General features: G+C 43.2%; 1 protein-coding gene across 1 annotated transcript in view; it reads left to right on the top strand.

The window, feature by feature from the left end:
• The window catches only part of dennd4a (DENN/MADD domain containing 4A), a 96,713-nt gene that overhangs the window by 492 nt on the left and 70,255 nt on the right, over positions 1-25,966 (top strand). Inside the window, exons 2-7 of the mRNA XM_046352067.1 lie at positions 11,183-11,384; positions 11,978-12,114; positions 13,709-13,955; positions 18,696-18,765; positions 23,234-23,403; positions 23,867-24,105. Of these exons, the coding sequence (XP_046208023.1) occupies positions 11,183-11,384; positions 11,978-12,114; positions 13,709-13,955; positions 18,696-18,765; positions 23,234-23,403; positions 23,867-24,105 (1,065 nt within the window). The remainder of the gene's footprint in view (positions 1-11,182; positions 11,385-11,977; positions 12,115-13,708; positions 13,956-18,695; positions 18,766-23,233; positions 23,404-23,866; positions 24,106-25,966) is intronic.

The following is a 25,966-nucleotide window of genomic DNA, read 5'->3' as shown; positions in this document are numbered from 1 at the left end:
GGTCCTGTTTTGATGTGGGCTGTGCATAGATTTCGATTATCATGCTTCTATGTCATCCCCTCGAGCGGCACTGGGTCAAATCACACCGTGATACAAACCCATCAATGAATGAACGAATTCCGTACCCCTTTTTGGACCTAGTGTCAGGCACTGGTACCACTGTTATGATGCTTCGTGTTTTGTGTACATTGTATCAGGGCCGACAGGGATAGGCTACTTTTGTTGCAACTGATCGCTCCTTTCTGGTCCTGTAATACACCGTTATGAAGACAACTTATTAGACATAAACTAACACATCATTTTACAATTTAAAATTAAGTTATATATGTAATAATTGGTTATAATTAGGCCCAGCTTATTTGTTTTTGATTGGTGGTACGCCTAATTATTAAGAACTTGGTTCACCCGTGCCTTGTGCTCTCTCTTTTCCCGGGATTTTGGTGCTCCGTCACTCCACTGTCAAACGGATGTCTTTAGTCTGCCTGTAGTAATCTGTTATGGCAGTCCCAGAATTTATATTCAACCACAATGTTACGAAAGCTTCCAGGGAAAACAGTTAGGTTTTATCAACACCAGTAGGATTAATTACAGACACATTTGGGTATGGCCTTTCTCCCCCAACAAGTATTCCAGAAATCCACTGCATGTTATGTGGTATGAGATGTAACTGAGGTCTGCCTGTCTGCCTGTCTGCCTGTCTGCCTGCCTGCCTGTCTGTCTGTCTGTCTGTCTGTCTGTCTGTCTGTCTGTCTGTCTGTCTGTCTGTCTGTCTGTCTGTCTGTCTGTCTGTCTGTCTGTCTGTCTGTCTGTCTGTCTGTCTGTCTGTCTGTCTGTCTGTCTGTCTGTCTGTCTGTCTGTCTGTCTGTCTGTCTGTCTGTCTGTCTGTCTGTCTGTCTGTCTGTCTGTCTGTCTGTCTGTCTGTCTGTCTGTCTGTCTGTCTGTCTGTCTGTCTGTCTGTCTGTCTGTCTGTCTGTCTGTCTGTCTGTCTGTCTGTCTGTCTGTCTGTCTGTCTGTCTGTCTGTCTGTCTGTCTGTCTGTCTGTCTGTCTGTCTGTCTGTCTGTCTGTCTGTCTGTCTGTCTGTCTGTCTGTCTGTCTGTCTGTCTGTCTGTCTGTCTGTCTGTCTGTCTGTCTGTCTGTCTGTCTGTCTGTCTGTCTGTCTGTCTGTCTGTCTGTCTGTCTGTCTGTCTGTCTGTCTGTCTGTCTGTCTGTCTGTCTGTCTGTCTGTCTGTCTGTATGCCTGAGGTCTTTCTGTCTGTCTGTCTGTATGCCTGAGGTCTTTCTGCTTGCCTGTCTACCTATCTGTCTGCCTACCTGGTGGCTGGCTGTCTGTCTTTATGCCTGATGTCTGCCTACCTGCCTACATAGCTTCATGGCTAAGAGGGACCAGATGCTACATATTGGAATGTTTTGTTGTTCCCTCTCAGATCGGCCTGTTCCCTACACCCCTGCGGCCCCTCCTGGTGTTTACAGGAGTCCCTATAGTCCAGGCTCCTGGGCACAGCTCTGGTACTGCCATAGACGTACAATGATTAGAACGATAGTCTCTTGTCACACTTTTTAAACATTGATAATTTGGTTCAAGGTGCAGTGATTACTAGAATGTAAATTACTAAAAAGGGGACCTAAAAACACTACAATTTGACAGTATGGTGACTGGTTCACCCATCACATCAGGTTGAGATGAATGGGAATGTTCATTCTAGTCATTCTATTTCTATTGCTGATGCAGCCTCCAGAACACTGGTACAGATAGCTGGGATGCCCTGTTCACTGTCATTCAACTCAACTCAACTCCACTCCATCAGTCCGAGATCCCTGACTTTTATTATGTGTTAGTCTCAAACGGCAGAATTACCATTGGTTCTGCAGATTAGGGGTAGGGATTAGTGCTTCTGAGATTAGGGGTAGGGATTAGTGCTTCTGAGATTAGGGGTAGGGATTAGTGCTTCTGAGATTAGGGGTAGGGATTAGTGCTTCTGAGATTAGGGGTAGGGATTAGTGCTTCTGAGATTAGGGGTAGGGATTAGTGCTTCTGAGATTAGGGGTAGGAATTAGTGCTTCTGAGATTAGGGGTAGGGATTAGTGCTTCTGAGATTAGGGGTAGGAATTAGTGCTTCTGAGATTAGGGGCAGGGATTAGTGCTTCTGAGATTAGGGGTAGGAATTAGTGCTTCTGAGATTAGGGGTAGGAATTAGTGTTTCTGAGATTAGGGGTAGGAATTAGTGCTTCTGAGATTAGGGGTAGGGATTAGTGCTTCTGAGATTAGGGGTAGGGATTAGTGCTTCTGAGATTAGGGGTAGGAATTAGTGCTTCTGAGATTAGGGGTAGGAATTAGTGCTTCTGAGATTAGGGGTAGGAATTAGTGCTTCTGAGATTAGGGGTAGGGATTAGTGCTTCTGTGATTAGGGGTAGGGATTAGTGCTTCTGAGATTAGGGGTAGGAATTAGTGCTTCTGAGATTAGGGGTAGGGATTAGTGCTTCTGAGATTAGGGGTAGGGATTAGTGCTTCTGAGATTAGGGATAGGGATTAGTGCTTCTGAGATTAGGGGTAGGGATTAGTTCTTCTGCGATTAGGGGTAGGGATTAATACTTCTGAGATTAGGGGTAGGGATTAGTGCTTCTGAGATTAGGGGTAGGGATTAGTGCTTCTGAGATTAGGGGTAGGGATTAGTGCTTCTGAGATTAGGGGTAGGGATGGGTGCTTCTGAGATTAGGGGTAGGGTAGGCCTATTCATTAGAATTGTTGTAATATTTGGGATAAGGAAATACACTGAACAAAAGATTAACACAACATGTAAAGTGTTGGTCCCATGTTTCATGAGCTGAAATAAAAGATCCCAGAAATGTTCCATACGCACAAAAAGCTTATTTCTCAAATGTTGTGCACAAATTTGTTTACATCCCTGTTACTGAGCATTTCTTCTTTGCCAAGATAATCCATCCACCTGACAGGTGTGGAATATCAAGAAGCTGATTAAACAGCATGATCATTACACAGGTGCACCTTGTGCTGGGGGCAATAAAAGGCCACTAAAATGTGCCGTTTTGTCACACAACACAATCCCAAAGATGTTTCAAGTTTTTAGGGAGCGTGCAATTGCTATGCTGACTTAAAGAAGGTACTCCAGAGCTGTTGCCAGAACATTTAATGTTTGTTGATGTCAATGTTGTGAACAGAGTGCCTCGCGGAGGCGGTGTGGTTATGGTATAGGGCAGGCGTAAGCTACGGACAACAAACGCAATTGCATTTTATCAATGGCAGTTTGAATGCATAGAGATACTGTGACGAGATCCTGAGATCAACAAGATGATTGTTGTGTCATTCATCCGCTGCCATCAACTCGTGTTACAGCATCATAGTGCACGGCCCCATGTCGCAAGGCTCTGTGCACAATTCCTGGAAGCTGTAAATGTCTCATGACCTGCATACTCACCAGACATTTCACCCATTGAGCATGTTTGGGATGCTCTGGATCAACGTGTACGACAGCGTGTTTCAGTTCCCATCAATATCCAGCAACTTCACACAGACATTGAAGAGGAGGGGAAAAACATTCCACAGGCCACAATCAACAGCCTGATCAAATCTTTGTGAAGGAGATTTGTGGTGCTGCATGAGGCAAATGGAGGTCACATCAGATACTGACTGGTTCTCTGATCCACACCAGATACTGACTGGTTTTCTGATCACATCAGATACTGACTGGTTCTCTGATCACACCAGATACTGACTGGTTCTCTGATCCACACCAGATACTGACTGGTTCTCTGATCCACACCAGATACTGACTGGTTCTCTGATCCACACCAGATACTGACTGGTTCTGATCCACACCAGATACTGACTGGTTTTCTGATCACACCAGATACTGACTGGTTCTCTGATCCACACCAGATACTGACTGGTTCTCTGATCCACACCAGATACTGACTGGTTCTCTGATCCACACCAGATACTGACTGGTTCTCTGATCCACACCAGATACTGACTGGTTTTCTGATCCACACCAGATACTGACTGGTTCTGATCCACACCAGATACTGACTGGTTCTCTGATCCACACCAGATACTGACTGGTTTTCTGATCCACACCAGATACTGACTGGTTTTCTGATCCACACCAGATACTGACTGGTTCTGATCCACACCAGATACTGACTGGTTTTCTGATCCACACCAGATACTGACTGGTTCTGATCCCCACCAGATACTGACTGGTTTTCTGATCCACACCAGATACTGACTGGTTTTCTGATCCACACCAGATACTGACTGGTTCTGATCCCCACCAGATACTGACTGGTTTTCTGATCCACACCAGATACTGACTGGTTTTCTGATCCCCACCAGATACTGACTGGTTTTCTGATCCACACCAGATACTGACTGGTTTTCTGAGATACTGACTGGTTTTGATCCACACCAGATGACTCCACACCCCTACCTTTTAGTCTTAAAGGTATCTGTGACCAACAGATGCATATCTGTATTCCCAGTCATGTGAAATCAATAGATTTGGGCCTAATTAAAGTATTTAAATTGACTGATTTCCTTATCTGAACTGTATGTCTGTAAATTGTTGCATGTTGAGTTATATTTTTGTCCAGTATAAATCTTTGTGACTGTGGGATGTGACTCAGGGTTGTCATGGATGGTGGTTGGTGGTGGTGGTGGTGGTGGGGTGGGGGGGTGTGAAACACATGAAATTAGGGGGAACTTTAATTCAGAGGATGTTACTTTCACGAATCACTACATCAGGAAATCATGCAATAATTCACAGGAAATCAGTCAGTGTCTTTATGACAACCTAACCAAGGAGTTCCTCTTTCTGGTCTGATTTCAACCCTAAATTACATGCTCTGCTCACGTAATTCAGACACATTTCTGTTTTGGATGCGGGATGGTTCAGGAGGAAATCCGTTGTGCGTAGTTGGCCTATCCTCCACACTGCTTATTGATGAAAGAGCCTCAGCCTGCTCCCTGATGAATGTGGACATTTCAGAAAAATTGCATACTGAGAGTTCTGGGGAGTTTCTGAGTGACTCAGAGTTGTGAACTTTCATGTTGTGGTGCGGGGGGGCAGCAGTGGGAGGGGAGGTGGAGGGGAGGGAGCAGTGGGAGGTGGAGGGGAGGGGAGGTGGAGGGGAGGGAGCAGTGGGAAGTGGAGGGGAAGGGAGGGGAGGTGGAGGGGAGGGAGCAGTGGGAGGTGGAGGGGGGAGTGGAGGGAGGTGGAGGGGAGGGAGCAGTGGGAGGTGGAGGGGGAGGTGGAGGGGAGGGAGCAGTGGGAGGTGGAGGGGAGGGGAGGGAGCAGTGGAGGTGGAGGGGAGGGAGGTGGGGGGAGGGAGCAGTGGGAGGTGGAGGGGGGAGGTGAGGTGGAGGGGAGGGAGCAGTGGGAGATGGAGGGGAGGGGAGGTGGAGGGGAGGGAGCAGTGGGAGGTGGAGGGGAGGGGAGGTGGAGGGGAGGGAGCAGTGGGAGGTGGATGGGAGGTGAGGTGGAGGGGAGGGAGGTGGGAGGTGGAGGGAGGGAGCAGTGGGAGGTGGAGGGGAGGGGAGGGAGCAGTGGGAGGTGGAGGGAGGGAGGGGAGGTGGAGGGGAGGGAGGGAGGTGGAGGGGAGGGAGCAGTGGGAGGTGGAGGGGAGGGAGGGAGCAGTGGGAGGTGGAGGGGAGGAGGGGTGGAGGGGAGGGAGCAGTGGGAGATGGAGGGGAGGGGAGGTGGAGGGGAGGGAGCAGTGGGAGGTGGAGGGGAGGGAGGTGGAGGGGAGGGGAGCAGTGGGAGGTGGAGGGAGGAGGGAGGGGAGGGAGCAGTGGGAGGTGGAGGGGAGGGAGCAGTGGGAGGTGGAGGGGAGGGGGAGCAGTGGGAGGTGGAGGGGGGAGGGAGGGAGGCAGCAGTGGGAGGTGGAGGGGAGGGAGTGGAGGGGAGGTGGAGGGGAGGGAGGCGGCAGTGGGAGGTGGAGGGGAGGGGAGGTGGAGGGGAGGGAGCAGTGGGAGGTGGAGGGGAGGGAGGCAGCAGTGGGAGGTGGAAGGGAGGGGGGATCGGGGGCAGTGTTGGGAGGTGGAGGGGGGGGAGTGGTGGGAGGAGGTAATTGTTTTATTACCTTTTAACCATCGAGCGGTTTAGCTAACTACTGGAACTACACACTACTGTTTTACCATGTAGCTAACTACTGGAACTACACACTACTGTTTTACCATGTAGCGGTGTAGCTAACTACTGGAACTAAACACTACTGTTTTACCATGTAGCAGTGTAGCTAACTACTGGAACTACACACTACTGTTTTACCATGTAGCTAACTACTGGAACTACACACTACTGTTTTACCATGTAGCTAACTACTGGAACTACACACTACTGTTTTACCATGTAGCGGTGTAACTACTGGAACTACACACTACTGTTTTACCATGTAGCGGTGTAACTACTGGAACTACACACTACTGTTTTACCATGTAGCTAACTACTGGAACTACACACTACTGTTTTACCATGTAGCTAACTACTGGAACTACACACTACTGTTTTACCATGTAGCGGTGTAACTACTGGAACTACACACTACTGTTTTACCATGTAGCTAACTACTGGAACTACACACTACTGTTTTACCATGTAGCGGTGTAGCTAACTACTGGAACTACACACTACTGTTATACCATGTAGCGGTGTAGCTAACTACTGGAACTACACACTACTGTTTTACCATGTAGCTAACTACTGGAACTACACACTACTGTTTTACCATATAGCTCGACGACTGGCTCGACGACTCATTGCGAGCTCACAGAACAGGGCTCCGGGCAGCCGAGCGGAAATGGAGGAAAACTCGCCTCCCTGCGGACCTGGCATCCTTTCACTCCCTCCTCTCTACATTTTCCTCCTCTGTCTCTGCTGCTAAAGCCACTTTCTACCACTCTAAATTCCAAGCATCTGCCTCTAACCCTAGGAAGCTCTTTGCCACCTTCTCCTCCCTCCTGAATCCTCCTCCCCTCCCCCTCCTCCCTCTCTGCAGATGACTTCGTCAACCATTTTGAAAAGAAGGTCGACGACATCCGATCCTCGTTTGCTAAGTCAAACGACACCGCTGGTTCTGCTCACACTGCCCTACCCTGTGCTCTGACCTCTTTCTCCCCTCTCTCTCCAGATGAAATCTCGCGTCTTGTGACGGCCGGCCGCCCAACAACCTGCCCGCTTGACCCTATCCCCTCCTCTCTTCTCCAGACCATTTCCGGAGACCTTCTCCCTTACCTCACCTCGCTCATCAACTCATCCCTGACCGCTGGCTACGTCCCTTCCGTCTTCAAGAGAGCGAGAGTTGCACCCCTTCTGAAAAAACCTACACTCGATCCCTCCGATGTCAACAACTACAGACCAGTATCCCTTCTTTCTTTTCTCTCCAAAACTCTTGAACATGCCGTCCTTGGCCAGCTCTCCCGCTATCTCTCTCAGAATGACCTTCTTGATCCAAATCAGTCAGGTTTCAAGACTAGTCATTCAACTGAGACTGCTCTTCTCTGTATCACGGAGGCGCTCCGCACCGCTAAAGCTAACACTCTCTCCTCTGCTCTCATCCTTCTAGACCTATCGGCTGCCTTCGATACTGTGAACCATCAGATCCTCCTCTCCACCCTCTCCAAGTTGGGCATCTCCGGCGCGGCCCAAGCTTGGATTGCGTCCTACCTGACAGGTCGCTCCTACCAGGTGGCGTGGCGAGAATCTGTCTCCTCACCACGCGCTCTCACCATTGGTGTCCCCCAGGGCTATGTTCTAGGCCCTCTCCTATTCTCGCTATACACCAAGTCACTTGGCTCTGTCATAACCTCACATGGTCTCTCCTATCATTGCTATGCAGACGACACACAATTAATCTTCTCCTTTCCCCCTTCTGATGACCAGGTGGCGAATCGCATCTCTGCATGTCTGGCAGACATATCAGCGTGGATGACGGATCACCACCTCAAGCTGAACCTCGGCAAGACGGAGCTGCTCTTCCTCCCGGGGAAGGACTGCCCATTCCATGATGTCGCCATCACGGTTGACAACTCCATTGTGTCCTCCTCCCAGAGCGCTAAGAACCTTGGCGTGATCCTGGACAACACCCTGTCGTTCTCAACTAACATCAAGGCGGTGGCCCGTTCCTGTAGGTTCATGCTCTACAACATCCGCAGAGTACGACCCTGCCTCACACAGGAAGCGGCGCAGGTCCTAATCCAGGCACTTGTCATCTCCCGTCTGGATTACTGCAACTCGCTGTTGGCTGGGCTCCCTGCCTGTGCCATTAAACCCCTACAACTCATCCAGAACGCCGCAGCCCGTCTGGTGTTCAACTTTCCCAAGTTCTCTCACGTCACCCCGCTCCTCCGCTCTCTCCACTGGCTTCCAGTTGAAGCTCGCATCCACTACAAGACCATGGTGCTTGCCTACGGAGCTGTGAGGGGAACGGCACCTCAGTACCTCCAGGCTCTGATCAGGCCCTACACCCAAACAAGGGCACTGCGTTCATCCACCTCTGGCCTGCTCGCCTCCCTACCACTGAGGAAGTACAGTTCCCGCTCAGCTCAGTCAAAACTGTTCGCTGCTCTGGTCCCCCAATAGTGGAACAAACTCCCTCACGACGCCAGGACAGCGGAGTCAATCACCACCTTCCGGAGACACCTGAAACCCCACCTCTTTAAGGAATACCTAGGATAGGATAAAGTAATCCTTCTCACCCCCCCCCCCTTAAAAGATTTAGATGCACTATTGTAAAGTGGCTGTTCCACTGGATGTCATAAGGTGAATGCACCAATTTGTAAGTCGCTCTGGATAAGAGCGTCTGCTAAATGACTTAAATGTAAATGTAATGTAGCGGTTTAGCTAACTACTGGAACTACACACTACTGTTTTACCATGTAGCGGTTTAGCTAACTACTGGAACTACACACTACTGTTATACCATGTAGCGGTGTAGCTAACTACTGGAACTACACACTACTGTTATACCATGTAGCGGTGTAGCTAACTACTGGAACTACACACTACTGTTTTACCATGTAGCGGTGTAGCTAACTACTGGAACTACACACTAGTGTTTTACCATGTACCGGTGTAGCTAACTACTGGAACTACACACTACTGTTTTACCATGTAGCGGTGTAGCTAACTACTGGAACTACACACTACTGTTTTACCATGTAGCGGTGTAGCTAACTACTGGAACTACACACTACTGTTTTACCATGTAGCGGTGTAGCTAACTACTGGAGCTACACACTACTGTTTTACCATGTAGCGGTGTAGCTAACTACAGAAACTACACAATACTGTTTACCATGTAGCGGTGTAGCTAGCTACTGGAACTACACACTACTGTTTTACCATGTAGCGGTGTAGCTAACTCCTGGAACTATACACTACTGTTTTACCATGTAGCGGTGTAGCTAACTACTGGAACTACACACTACTGTTTTACCATGTAGCGGTGTAGCTAGCTACTGGAACTACACACTACTGTTTTACCATGTAGCGGTGTAGCTAACTACTGGAGCTACACACTACTGTTTTACCATGTAGCGGTATAGCTAACTACTGGCGCTACACACTACTGTGTTACCATGTAGCGGTGTAGCTAACTACTGGAACTACACTACTTTTTTACCATGTAGCGGTGTAGCTAACTACTGGAACTACACTCTACTGTTTTACCATGTAGCGATATAGCTAACTACTGGAGCTACACACTACTGTTTTACCATGTAGCGGTGTAGCTAACTACTGGAACTACACACTACTGTTTTACCATGTAGCAGTGTAGCTAACTACTGGAACTACACACTACTGTTTTACCATGTAGCGGTGTAGCTAACTACTGGAACTACACACTACTGTTTTACCATATAGCGACATAGCTAATTACACACTACTGTTTTACCATGTAGCGGTGTAGCTAACTACTGGAACTACACACTACTGTTTTACCATATAGCGGTGTAGCTAACTACATAAACTACACAATACTGTTTACCATGTAGCGGTGTAGCTAACTACAGAAACTTCACAATACTGTTTACCATGTAGCGGTGTAGCTAACTACTGGAGCTACACACTACTGTTTTACCATGTAGCGGTGTAGCTGACTACTGGAGCTACACACTACTGTTTTACCATGTAGCTAACTACTGGAACAACACACTACTGTTTTACCATGTAGCGGTGTGGCTAACTACTATTTTACCATGTAGCAGTTTAGTTAACTACTGGAACAACACCCTACTGTTTTACCATGTAGCAGTGTAGCTAACTACTGGTACTACACACTACTGTTTTACCATGTAGTGGTGTAGCTAACTACTGGAACTACACTCTACTGTTTTACCATGTAGCGGTGTAGCTGAATACTGGAACTACACACTACTGTTTTACCATGTAGCGGTGTAGCTAACTACTGGAACTACACACTACTGTTTTACCATGTAGCGGTGTAGCTGACTACTGGAGCTACACACTACTGTTTTACCATGTAGCGGTGTAGCTAACTACTGGAACTACACACTACTGTTTTACCATGTAGCGGTGTAGCTAACTACTGGAGCTACACAATACTGTTTTACCATGTAGCGGTGTAGCTGACTACTGGAGCTACACAATACTGTTTTACCATGTAGCGGTGTAGCTGACTACTGGAGCTACACACTACTGTTTTACCATGTAGCGGTGTAGCTGACTACTGGAATTACACACTTAGGTTTTCTGCAAAAACAAAATATGATATGGGTGAAGTAGGCAATAATTTCCTTTATTTTTTCGGCATTAGACCTGCCTAATTCTCACTTGAGACATCGTTACACATTCTGTTAACATTTGACCCTAAAGGGATCTGTACTTGCAATTTGTAGTCTATGACAGATTTACATGTGATAATTTTTCACAAAGTAGTTCGGATGTAGTGAACTACTTTTTCAAATTAACTTTAGTTAACTAAACTATATTTCTCTCAAGGTTAGCTTTAGTGTAGTTTCTAATTCTACCAGTGGGAAGTAGTTGGTAGCTTTGGTAAACTATATTTTTAGAGTTGCTTCCTCAACACTCATGTAACAGATAACTTCATACGGTATTTATTTTATAAATAAACTAACCTGAACTCTCTCTCGCTCTCTCACCACCCACCTCCCCATCTTCCCCTCCCCTCTCTCTCTCTCTTTAGCCCGTGGTTGATGATGGAGGAGACAGGTCCTCGCATAGCAGACTACTTTGTGGTAGCAGGGCTCACTGACTCCTCCAAGCCCTTAGAGGAGGAACTGCAGCTGGACGATGTTCCTGGTCGCTCTCCCCGCTCGGCCCCTGGTGGCCGGCCCCTGGCCCCCATCACAGACGTAGCTGTGGTTATATGCTCACTAGGAGAAGCGGTACAGTAGTACACTACTAGCCTTTTTTTTGTTTAGCTTTTAGTTTTTCGCTTTTTGTGAGGTAAAGAATTTCTGGTAAATTTCCCAGGTTTCCCAGGTTTTCCAGAAATCTTGATTGGGTTGGTTTCTGGACTTCCTACTTATCCACTCCTGATTCTGGGATCTTCCATCAAGGATTTCTGGTAAACCTGGTTTGGGAAAGTTACCAGTATGTTTTAACTCTAACTTTCAGCCTTCATAAAGCATTTGTGATTGTTGTTTTTGATGTACAGAGCTTTGTGATTTCTGTGTTTAATGAAAAAGCACTCTGCATATTAAACGTTGTCCCCAAAGGTTCTATGCTTTTCAATATAAACTGAGGATTATTTATGACATTTAGCTGACACCCTTCTTCATCTAGAGTGACTTACAGTCACATCTGCATGCATGTTTTCATATGGTGGCCCAGGCAGGAATTGAACTCACAATCCTTGGCCTTGCAAGTTCTACACTCCACCAATTGATCCACACAGGACCACACATCCCATATACCCAGTACCTGCCCTATGAATGTATCGTTGTGATGTTTTGTCTTTGTGTATAATTATTCCTAGGTTCCTCAGGGTTACACCTGCTTAGAGTCCACCCCGTCTGGTCTGTCTGCAGAGCTGAACGGAGCCAGTCTCAGAGGGCCTCAGATCTACCTCTGCTACAAGAGAGGCCGAGATAAACCTCCTCTCACTGATCTGGGGTCAGTCATCTCCTGCTACTCACAACACTACACTACTCCTTACCTTGATAAATGCTGGTCTAGGAACAGTTCTTACATGGTCACTCACAGAAACACTACACTAATCCCTAGCTCCATCCCAAATAGCATCCCTATGGGCCATGGTCAAAAATAGTGCACTATATAGAGAATAGGGTGCTATTTGGGATGCAGCCTAATCCCCTGTTCCTTCTAATTACTGACTTGAAATCAGTTATTTTCCTGTGACTTATAACAACACTACACTAATCCTATCACGACCTCCTAGGGCTGGTCTAGGATCAGTACTTATCCTGTTATTCACAGCACAACACTAGTCACTCTTTTTCTAGAAGGACTGGTCTAGGATCTGTACTTAAATGGTCACTCACACCACTAATCCTATAGCAGACTCCTAGGACTGAACTAGGAACAGTTACTGGCCAATCACCCCACACCACTACACTAATGCCCTTTTCCTAAAACAGGTCTAGGAACAGTGCTTCTGCTGTCACTTACCCAAAACACACACTACAGCACTCAATCACCTCTTCCATTAGATCTGACCTCGGACCAGTTCTTCAACCGGGTCACTGGCCTATAATCTCACTAAACAACCTTAATCCCATCTCCTAGTGTAGACCAGGTCAGTAGATATACTTTCTTAGGTCAGTAGTCACTGTCTATCGAACGAAGGCTCAACTCTGATTTCTATGTGCTTAGGGCTTAGGAGTAAGTGAGATCATTTCTCTATTATTGTTTCAAAGGAAAACAGCACGTTGTGGGATATTGTTTACTATCTAAACACACTAAAAGACATTTCCCTCTGTCATGGCGACCCCTACTGTACAGAGCTGCCTCTGTCATGGCGACCCCTACTGTACAGAGCTGCCTCTGTCATGGCGACCCCTACTGTACAGTGCTGCCTCTATCATGGCGACCCCTACTGTACAGTGCTGCCTCTATCATGGCGACCCCTACTGTACAGAGCTGCCTCTGTCATGGCGACCCCTACTGTACAGTGCTGCCTCTATCATGGCGACCCCTACTGTACAGTGCTGGCTCAGATATTTTCTGTGCAGCAAAAATGGCTGTGTCCCAATCCAAAGGCAGCATCCAATGACTGTGTCCCAATCCAAAGGTAGCATCCAATGGGGTATAAGTAACCAGTCCAGGCCAGTACAGCTAGGCTAGGCTAGGCTTGTCTAGGCTTGGCTTGGCTTGGCTTGGCTTGGCTTGGCTTGGCTTGGCTTGGCTAGGCTAGGATAGGATAGGTTAGGTTAGGCTTGGCTGGGCTTGGCTAGGGTAGGCTTGGCTAGGATAGGATAGGATAGGATAGGATAGGATAGGATAGGATAGGTTAGGCTTGGCTTGGCTGGGCTTGGCTAGGGTAGGCTTGGCTAGGATAGGATAGGTTAGGCTTGGCTGGGCTTGGCTAGGGTAGGCTTGGCTAGGATAGGATAGGATAGGATAGATAGGATAGGATAGGTTGGCTTGGCTTGGCTGGGCTTGGCTAGGGTAGGCTTGGCTAGGCTAGGCTTGGCTCAGCTGTGTATTGTGAATCAGTCCTAACATTTCCTCCTCTGTCTCCTCTCAGGGTTCTGTATGAGTGGAAGGAGAAGCTGAAGCCTGGCTGTCACATCGTCCAAACCACTCCCTCTGGTCGCCCTGCCAACATCAGCAGCTCCTCCTCCCAGCGCATCTACATCACCTATCGCCGCTCCCCTCAGAGCCAGCCGCACACGTCATTGGCTGTCACAGATGTCTGCATCATCATCCCGGGCAAAGGGGAGACACCCCCTCACACCTTCTGCAAGGTGGACAAGAACCTCAACAGTAGTATGGTGAGCAGAATCAACCCATACAATACTATACAATACAATACAATACAATACAATACAATACTATACAATACAATACTATACAATACTATACACTACACTACAATACTATACAATACACTACAATACTATACAATACAATACTATACAATACTATACTATACAATACAAAACAATACAATACTATACTATACAATACTACTATACTACTACAATACTATACTATACAATACAATACTGTACAATACTGTACAATACTATACAATACAATACAATACAATACTATACTATACTATACTATACAATACTATACACTACACTACAATACTATACAATACACTACAATACTATACAATACAATACAATACTATACTATACAATACTATACAATACAATACAATACAATACAATACTATACTATACTATACTATACAATACAATACTGTACAATACTATACAATACAATACTGTACAATACAATACAATACAATACAATACAATACAATACAATACAATGCAATACTATACAATACTATACAATACAACACAATACAATACAGTACAGTACAATACAGTACAGTACAATACTATACAATACTATACAATACTATACAATACTATACAATACAATACAATACTATACTATACAATACTATACAATACAATACAATACAATACAATACAATACTATACTATACTATACTATACAATACAATACTGTACAATACTATACAATACAATACTGTACAATACAATACAATACAATACAATACAATACAATACAATACAATGCAATACTATACAATACTATACAATACAACACAATACAATACAGTACAGTACAATACTATACAATACAATACAATACTATACAATACAATACTATACAATACAATACTATCCTATAGTATACTATACAAAACAATACTATAGAAGACAAGGGGTGGGCTTAGGTTGCTGGTGTATATCTATAACATTAACACTGGGCTCAGGTTGCTGTTCCATTTGCTCTTCTTGTTTAATTTCTTTCATATCTTCCACCTCCTCCTCTTCTTGTTGGTACAATTCATTAAAAGTTAGTGGATAAAAGAAATCAAAAGCAACTTTAAAATCATCCAGGACGTGCTACAGGTGCTAAGACTAGTAGTTGTAAAAGTTGTAATGGTAAGGGGTTGCTAGGTAATGATGTAAACAATGCCACTTTATATGAACATGACCATGTGTAAGTTGTCTCATATATCATGGGCAGTTAACGTTGGTTAAATAAAGTCCACCTGTGTGCAATCTAAGTGTCACATGATCTATCTCATGATCTCAGTATATATACACCTGTTCTGAAAGGCAGAGTCTGCAACACCACTATGCAAGGGGCATCACCAAGCAAACGACACTATGAAGAACAAGGAGCTCTCCAAACACAAAGTTGTGGAGAAGCAATAAAGAGAGAGCAAAGATAACCCTGAAGGAGCTGTTAAACTCCACAGCAGAGATTGGAGTATTTGTCCATTGGACCACAGAGCTGGGCTTTACGGAAGGGTGGCCAGAAAAAAGCCATCACTTAAAGAAAAAAATAAGCAAACACGTTTGGTTTTCGCCAACAGGCATGTGGGAGACTCCCCAAACTTACGGAAGAACGTATTCTGGTCAGATGAGACTAAAAATTTAGGTTTTGGCCATCAACGAAAACGCTATGTCTAGCGCAAACTCAACACCTCTCATCACCCCAAGAACACCAGGGAAGCACGGTGGTGGCAGCATCATGCTGTGGGGATATTTTTCATTGGCAGGGACTGGGAAACTGACCAGAGTTGAAGGAATGACGGATGGCGCTAAATACAGGGAGTTTCTTGAGGGAAACTGTTTGTCTTCCAGAGATTTGAGACCGGTACAGAGGTTCACCTTCCAACAGGACAATGACCCTAAGCATACTGCTAAAGCAACACTCGAGTGGTTTAAGGGGAAACATTTAAATGTCTTGGAATGACCTAGTCAAACCCAGACCTCAATCCAATTGAGAATCTGTGGTATGACTTAAAGATTGCTGTACACCAGTGGAACCCATCCAACTTGAAGGAGCTGGAGCAGTTTTGCCTTGAAGAATGGGCAAAGATCCGAGTGGCTAGATGTGCCAAGCTTATGGAGACATACGCCAAGATACTTGCAGCTGTAATTTCTGCAAAAGGTGGCTCTACAAAGTATTGACTTCTGGGAGGGTGAATAGTTATGCACGCTAAAGTTTTGTTTGTTTGTTTCACAATGCAAAATATTTTGCATCTTCAAAGTGGTAGGCATGTCGTGTCAAAATCAAATGATACGAACACCCCCCCCCCCAAAAAAATATTTTAATTCCAGGTTGAAAGGCAACAAAATAGGAAAGATTCCAATGGAGGGGGGGGGTGAATACTTTTGCAAGCCACTGTACTTGCACAACCTCATGCTACAGAAACAGAACATTGGCTCCATTCTGGCTCAGACAAGGCTTACTTACGAGGAGTTGACAAGTGGTGTCCCCCAAGGTTACATTATAGGTCCTATGCTTTTCACCAAATACACGAGGAACAACACTAAGTGTACAAAACATTATGAACACCTTCCTAATATTGAATTCCACCACCTTTTTGCCCTCAAAACAGCCTCAATTCGTTGTGGCATTGACTATAAAAGGTGTTGAAAGTGTTCCACGGGGATGCTGGCCCATGTTGACTCCAATGCTTCCCACAGGGATGCTGGTCCATGTTGACTCCAATGCTTCCCACAGTTGTGTCAAGTTGGCTGGATGTCCTTTGGGTGGTGGACCATTCTTGATACACACAGGAGATGGTTGAGCGTGAAAAACCCAGCAGCGTTGCAGTTCTTGACACAAACTGGTGCGCCTGGCACCTACTACCATACCCTGTTCAAAGGCACTTAAATATTTTGTCTTGCCCATTCACCCTCTGAATAGCACACATATACAATCAATGTCTCAATTGCCTCAAGGCTTAAAAGTCCTTATTTAACCTGTCTCCTCCCATTCATCTACACTGGTTGAAGTTGACTTAACAGGTGACATCAATAAGGGATCATGGCTTTCACCTGGTCAGTTTATGTCAAGGAACAAACAGGTGTTCCTAATGTTTTGTACACACAGTGTATAACTGTTCTACCTCTAAGGAAACGTCCTCTCACTGTCAACTGCCTTTATTTTCAGCAAACTTAACATGTGCAAATATTTGAATGAACATAACAAGATTCAACAACTGAGACATAAACTGAACAAGTTCCACAGACATGTGACTAACAGAAATTGAATAATGTGTCCCTGAACATAAGGGGGGTCAAAATCAAAAGTAACAGTCAGTATCTGGTGTGGCCACCAGCTGCATTAAGTACTGCAGTGCATCTCCTCCTCATGGACTGCACCAGATTTGCCAGTTCTTGCTGTGAGATGTTACCCCACTCTTCCACCAAGGCACCTGCAAGTTCCCAGACATTTCTGGAGGGAATGACCCTAGACCTCACCCTCCGATCCAACAAGTCCCAGACATGCTCAATGGGATTGAGATCCGGGCTCTTCGCTGGCCATGGCAGAACGCTGACATTTCTGTCTTGCAGGAAATCACCCACAGAACGAGCAGTATGGCTGGTGGCATTTTCATGCTGGAGGGTCATGTCAGGGTGACTCCCGCAGGAAGGGTACCACATGAGGGAGGAGGATGTCTTCCCTGTAACGCACAGAGTTGAGATTGACAACAAGCTCATTTCAATGATGCTGTGATACACCGCCCCAGACCGTGACGGACCCTCCATCTCCAAATCGATCCCTGTCCAGAGTACAGGCCTCAGTGTAACGCTCATTCCTTCGACAATAAACGCAAATCCGACCATCACCCCTCGTGAGAGAAAACCGCGACTCGTCAGTGAAGAGCACTTTTTGCCAGTCCTGTCTGGTCCAGCGACGGTGGGTTTGTGCCCATAGGCGATGTTGTTGCCGGTGATGTCAGGTGAGGACCTGCCTTACAACAGGCCTACAAGCCCTCAGTCCAGCCTCTCTCAGCCTATTGAGGACCTGCCTTACAACAGGCCTTACAAGCCCTCAGTCCAGCCTCTCTCAGCCTGTTGAGGACCTGCCTTACAACAGGCCTTACAAGCCCTCAGTCCAGCCTCTCTCAGCATATTGCGGACAGTCTGAGCACTGACGGAGGGATTGTACGTTCCTGGTGTAATTAGGGCAGTTGTTGCCATCCTGTACCTGTCCCGCAGGTGTGGTGTTTGGATGTACTGATCCTGTGCAGGTGTTGTTACATGTGGTCTGTCATTGATCAGCTGTCCTCATAGTGGCCACGTCTGCAGTCCACATCCGCAGTCCTCATGCCTCCTTGCTGCATGACTAAGGCACGTTCACGCAGATGAGCAGGGACCCCGGGCATCTTTATTTTGGTGTTTTTTCAGTAGAAAGGCCTCTTTAGTGTCCTAAGTTGTCATAACTGTGACCTTAATTGCATACCGTCTGTAAGCTGTTAGTGTCTTAACGACCGTTCCACAGGTGCATGTTCATTCATTGTTTATGGTTCATTGAACAAGCATGGGAAAAAGTGTTTAAACCCTTTACAATGAAGATCTGTGAAGATTTTTGGATTTTTACTAAGTATCTTTGAAAGACAGGGTCCTGATAAAGGGACGTTTCTTTTTTTGCTGAGTTTATAATGCATTGTCTTTACCCGTTTCAATCACATATTGTGTTTGTCTGTTTGTCCATGTCAGTGGGGATCCTCGGTGTACCTGTGTTACAAGAAGTCACTGGCTAAAACCAACACAATCGCATACAACGCAGGTAAAGGACTTGGATTCTCTAATGCACAGACAGTGTAATAGGACAGAATATTAGACAGACAGTGGAATAGGACAGAATATTAGACAGACAGTGGAATAGGACAGAATATTAGACAGACAGTGTAATAGGACAGAATATTAGACAGACAGTGTAATAGGACAGAATATTAGACAGACAGTGTAATAGGACAGAATATTAGACAGACAGTGTAATAGGACAGAATATTAGACAGACAGTGGAATAGGACAGAATATTAGACAGACAGTGTAATAGGACAGAATATTAGACAGACAGTGTAATAGGACAGAATATTAGACAGTGGAATAGGACAGAATATTAGACAGACAGTGTAATAGGACAGAATATTAGACAGACAGTGGAATAGGACAGAATATTAGACAGTGTAATAGGACAGAATATTAGACAGTGGAATAGGACAGAATATTAGACAGACAGTGTAATAGGACAGAATATTAGACAGACAGTGGAATAGGACAGAATATTAGACAGACAGTGTAATAGGACAGAATATTAGACCGTGTAATAGGACAGAATATTAGACAGTGTAATAGGACAGAATATTAGACAGTGGAATAGGACAGAATATTAGACAGACAGTGTAATAGGACAGAATATTAGACCGTGTAATAGGACAGAATATTAGACAGTGTAATAGGACAGAATATTAGACAGACAGTGGAATAGGACAGAATATTAGACAGTGTAATGGGACAGAATATTAGACAGATAGTGGAATATGACAGAATATTAGACAGACAGTGTAATAGGACAGAATATTAGACAGACAGTGGAATAGGACATAATATTAGACAGACAGTGGAATAGGACAGAATATTAGACAGACAGTGGAATAGGACAGAATATTAGACAGACAGTGGAATAGGACAGAATATTAGACAGACAGTGGAATAGGACAGAATATTAGACAGACAGTGGAATAGGACAGAATATTAGACAGACAGTGGAATAGGACAGAATATTAGACAGACAGTGGAATAGGACAGAATATTAGACAGACAGTGGAATAGGACAGAATATTAGACAGACAGTGGAATAGGACAGAATATTAGACAGACAGTGGAATAGGACAGAATATTAGACAGACAGTGGAATAGGACAGAATATTAGACAGACAGTGGAATAGGACAGAATATTAGACAGACAGTGGAATAGGACAGAATATTAGACAGACAGTGGAATAGGACAGAATATTAGACAGACAGTGGAATAGGACAGAATATTAGACAGACAGTGGAATAGGACAGAATATTAGACAGACAGTGGAATAGGACAGAATATTAGACAGACAGTGGAATAGGACAGAATATTAGACAGACAGTGGAATAGGACAGAATATTAGACAGACAGTGGAATAGGACAGAATATTAGACAGACAGTGGAATAGGACAGAATATTAGACAGACAGTGGAATAGGACAGAATATTAGACAGTGTAATAGGACAGAATATTAGACAGACAGTGTAATAGGACAGAATATTAGACAGACAGTGGAATAGGACAGAATATTAGACAGTGGAATAGGACAGAATATTAGACAGACAGTGGAATAGGACAGAATATTAGACAGACAGTGTAATAGGACAGAATATTAGACAGACAGTGTAATAGGACAGAATATTAGACAGACAGTGTAATAGGACAGAATATTAGACAGACAGTGTAATAGGACAGAATATTAGACAGACAGTGTAATAGGACAGAATATTAATTAGACAGTGTAACAGGACAGAATATTAGACAGTGTAATAGGACAGAATATTAGACAGACAGTGTAACAGGACAGAATATTAGACAGTGTAATAGGACAGGATATTAGACAGACAGTGTAATAGGACAGGATATTAGACAGACAGTGGAATAGGACAGAATATTAGACAGACAGTGGAATAGGACATAATATTAGACAGTGTAATAGGACAGAATATTAGACAGACAGTGGAATAGGACATAATATTAGACAGTGGAATAGGACAGAATATTAGACAGACAGTGTAATAGGACAGAATATTAGACAGACAGTGTAATAGGACATAATATTAGACAGTGTAATAGGACAGAATATTAGACAGTGTAATAGGACAGAATATTAGACAGTGGAATATGACAGAATATTAGACAGACAGTGGAATAGGACAGAATATTAGACAGTGTAATGGGACAGAATATTAGACAGATAGTGGAATATGACAGAATATTAGACAGACAGTGGAATAGGACAGAATATTAGACAGACAGTGGAATAGGACAGAATATTAGACAGACAGTGGAATAGGACAGAATATTAGACAGACAGTGGAATAGGACAGAATATTAGACAGACAGTGGAATAGGACAGAATATTAGACAGACAGTGGAATAGGACAGAATATTAGACAGACAGTGGAATAGGACAGAATATTAGACAGACAGTGGAATAGGACAGAATATTAGACAGTGGAATAGGACAGAATATTAGACAGACAGTGGAATAGGACAGAATATTAGACAGACAGTGGAATAGGACAGAATATTAGACAGTGGAATAGGACAGAATATTAGACAGACAGTTGAATAGGACAGAATATTAGACAGACAGTGGAATAGGACAGAATATTAGACAGTGTAATAGGACAGAATATTAGACAGACAGTGTAATAGGACAGAATATTAGACAGACAGTGTAATAGGACAGAATATTAGACAGACAGTGGAATAGGACAGAATATTAGACAGACAGTGGAATATGACAGAATATTAGACAGACAGTGGAATAGGACAGAATATTAGACAGACAGTGGAATAGGACAGAATATTAGACAGATAGTGGAATATGACAGAATATTAGACAGACAGTGTAATAGGACAGAATATTAGACAGACAGTGTAATAGGACAGAATATTAGACAGACAGTGGAATAGGACAGAATATTAGACAGACAGTGGAATAGGACAGAATATTAGACAGACAGTGGAATAGGACAGAATATTAGACAGACAGTGGAATAGGACAGAATATTAGACAGACAGTGGAATAGGACAGAATATTAGACAGACAGTGGAATAGGACAGAATATTAGACAGACAGTGGAATAGGACAGAATATTAGACAGACAGTGGAATAGGACAGAATATTAGACAGACAGTGGAATAGGACAGAATATTAGACAGTGGAATGGGACAGAATATTAGACAGACAGTGGAATAGGACAGAATATTAGACAGACAGTGGAATAGGACAGAATATTAGACAGACAGTGGAATAGGACAGAATATTAGACAGACAGTGGAATAGGACAGAATATTAGACAGTGTAATAGGACAGAATGTTAGACAGACAGTGTAATAGGACAGAATATTAGACAGACAGTGTAATAGGACAGAATATTAGACAGACAGTGTAATAGGACAGAATATTAGACAGACAGTGTAATAGGACAGAATATTAATTAGACAGTGTAATAGGACAGAATATTAGACAGTGTAATAGGACAGAATATTAGACATTGTAATAGGACAGAATATTAGACAGTGTAATAGGACAGAATATTGAACAGACAGTGTAACAGGACAGAATATTAGACAGTGTAATAGGACAGAATATTAGACAGACAGTGTAACAGGACAGAATATTAGACAGTGTAATAGGACAGGATATTAGACAGACAGTGTAATAGGACAGAATATTAGACAGTGTAATAGGACAGAATATTAGACAGACAGTGTAATAGGACAGGATATTAGACAGACAGTGGAATAGTACAGAATATTAGACAGACAGTGGAATAGGACAGAATATTAGACAGTGGAATAGGACAGAATATTAGACAGACAGTGTAATAGGACAGAATATTAGACAGACAGTGGAATAGGACAGAATATTAGACAGTGGAATAGGACAGAATATTAGACAGTGTAATAGGACAGAATATTAGACAGACATTTAAATAGGACAGGATATTAGACAGACAGTGTAATAGGACAGAATATTAGACAGTGGAATAGGAAAGAATATTAGACAGTGTAATAGGACAGAATATTAGACAGACAGTGGAATAGGACAGAATATGTGTAATATTATTAGGTCTGTTGTGTAGGTCTGATTTCTCTCTAGGTCTGTTGTGTAGGTCTGATTTCTCTCTCTAGGTCTGTTGTGTAGGTCTGATTTCTCTCTAGGTCTGTTGTGTAGGTCTGATTTCTCTCTAGGTCTGTTGTGTAGGTCTGATTTCTCTCTCTAGGTCTGTTGTGTAGGTCTGATTTCTCTCTAGGTCTGTTGTGTAGGTCTGATCTCTCTCTAGGTCTGTTGTGTAGGTCTGATTTCTCTCTAGGTCTGTTGTGTAGGTCTGATTTCTCTCTAGGTCTGTTGTGTAGGTCTGATTTCTCTCTAGGTCTGTTGTGTAGGTCTGATCTCTCTCTAGGTCTGTTGTGTAGGTCTGATTTCTCTCTCTAGGTCTGTTGTGTAGGTACCCAGAGGAGGACGACGAGTCTTTTCCCTTGCCGGAGTCGGTTCCTCTGTTCTGTCTGCCCATGGGAGCTAGCATTGAGTTCTGGCCAGCACACACCAAACACTCCCTGCCTGTCTTCTCTACCTTTGTACTGACTGGGGCCTCTGGAGACAAGGTGGGTACAAGCACACACACCAGAGGATGCTGGTAGGATAAACTATAAGGGGGGAAGGGCTCATTGTAATGGCTGGAATGGAATCATTGGAATGGAGTGAAACGTGGGTTTGATACCGTTCCATGACAATGGAGCCGTCCTCCTAAAGCTCCTCCCACCAGCCTCCTCTGACACACAGAACGACAGATAGATATTTGATTTGATTTATTTGACCTTTATTTAACTAGGCAAGTCAGTTAAGAACAAATTATTGGGGATTTGGGGATACGTTACTTTTGTGTGTGTGTGTGTGTGTGTGTGTGTGTGTGTGTGTGTGTGTGTGTGTGTGTGTGTGTGTGTGTGTGTGTGTGTGTGTGTGTGTGTGTGTGTGTGTGTGTGTGTGTGTGTGTGTGTGTGTGTGTGTGTGTGTGTGTGTGTGTGTGTGTGTGTGTGCGCGCGTGTGTGTTCGTCTACCTCTCTCCAGGTGTATGGAGCTGCCATCCAGTTCTATGAGCCATACCCAGAGGACCAGCTGAGTGACAGACAGCGTTCTCTGCTGGGGCTACCGGGCACGTGCAGTAGCAGCGAGGGGACAAAGAGCGTTCACGCTAACAAGAGCATCTGTTTGCTGTCACACTGGCCATTCTTTGACTCATTCAGGAACTTCCTGACGTTTCTCTACAGATACTCCATCTCTGGACCACACGCTCTGCCCATAGAGAAGTGAGGAATAACACACACGCACGCACACACACACACACACGCGCGTGCATACACACACACACACACACACACACACACAGACACACACACACAAACGCACGCACACACACACACACACACGCACGCATACACACACACGCACGCACACACACACACACACGCACGCATACACACAGACAGACGAAACGCTTTAATTTAATTTTTTCAAGTGTCAAATAAAACATGAAACAATTTATTTTTATTTTTATTTAGTAACAATAATAACAATATTAGGAATAATATTAGGAATAACAATATTAGGAATAACAATATTAGTAATAATATTAGGAATAACAATATTAGTAATAATATTAGGAATAACAATATTAGTAATAACAATATTAGTAATAATATTAGGAATAACAATATTAGTAATAATATTAGGAATAACAATATTAGTAATAACAATATTAGTAATAACAATATTAGTAATAACAATATTAGTAATAACAATATTAGTAATAACAATATCAGTAATAATATTAGTAATAACAATATTAGTAATAATATTAGTAATAACGATATTAGTAATAATAATATTAGTAATAATAATATTAGGAATAATGATATTAGTAATAACAATATTAGTAATAACAATATTAGGAATAACAATATTAGTAATAACAATATTAGTAATAACAATATTAGTAATAACAATATTAGTAATAACAATATTAGTAATAACAATATTAGTAATAACGATATTAGTAATAACAATATTAGTAATAATATTAGTAATAACAATATTAGTAATAACAATATTAATAATAATGATATTAGTAATAACGATATTAGTAATAACGATATTAGTAATAATACTATTAGTAATAACAATATTAGTAATAATGATATTAGTAATAACAATATTAGTAATAACAATATTAGTAATAACAATATTAGTAATAACAATATTAGTAATAACAATATTAATAATAACGATATTAGTAATAACAATATTAGTAATAACGATATTAGTAATAATAATATCAGTAATAACAATATTAGTAATAATGATATTAGTAATAACAATATTAGTAATAACAATATTAGTAATAATGATATTAGTAATAACAATATTAGTAATAACAATATTAGTAATAACAATATTAGTAATAACAATATTAGTAATAATGATCATATTGGAACTACTGTTTGATAATTATTTTATTTTATTTTTTACCTTTATTTTACCAGGCAAGTCAGAACAAATTATTATTTACAATGAAGGCCTAGGAACAGTGGGTTAACTGCCTGTTCAGGGGCAGAACGACAGATTTGTACCTTGTCAGCTCGGGGATATGAACCTTCTGGTTACTAGTCCAAAGCTCTAACCTCTAGGCTAATAATAATAATATATTTATAATAATATTAATAATATGGGAACTATTGTCTAATAATAACAACAATGAACTAAAAATAAGATGGGAATTACTGTCTCTTAGTAATAATATCAAATCAAATCAAATGTATTTATATAGCCCTTCGTACATCAGCTGATGTCTCAAAGTGCTGTACAGAAACCCAGTCTAAAACCCCAAACAGCAAGCAATGCAGTTGTAGAAGCACGGTGGCTAGGAAAAACTCCCTAGAAAGGCCAAAACCTAGGAAGAAACCTAGAGAGGAACCAGGCTATGTGGGATGGCCAGTCCTCTTCTGGCTGTGCCGGGTGGAGATTATAACAGAACATGGCCAAGATGTTCAAATGTTCATAAATGACCAGCATGGTCAAATAATAATAATCACAGGCAGAACAGTTGAAACTGGAGCAGCAGCACGGCCAGGTGGACTGGGGACAGCAAGGAGTCATCATGTCAGGTAGTCC

This window comes from Oncorhynchus gorbuscha, linkage group LG06 (genome assembly GCF_021184085.1).
Source record: "Oncorhynchus gorbuscha isolate QuinsamMale2020 ecotype Even-year linkage group LG06, OgorEven_v1.0, whole genome shotgun sequence".
Classification (NCBI taxonomy): Eukaryota; Metazoa; Chordata; class Actinopteri; order Salmoniformes; family Salmonidae; genus Oncorhynchus; species Oncorhynchus gorbuscha.
The sequence above is the reverse complement of the archived record's forward strand: the minus strand, read 5'-3'. Positions and strand labels throughout refer to the sequence as shown.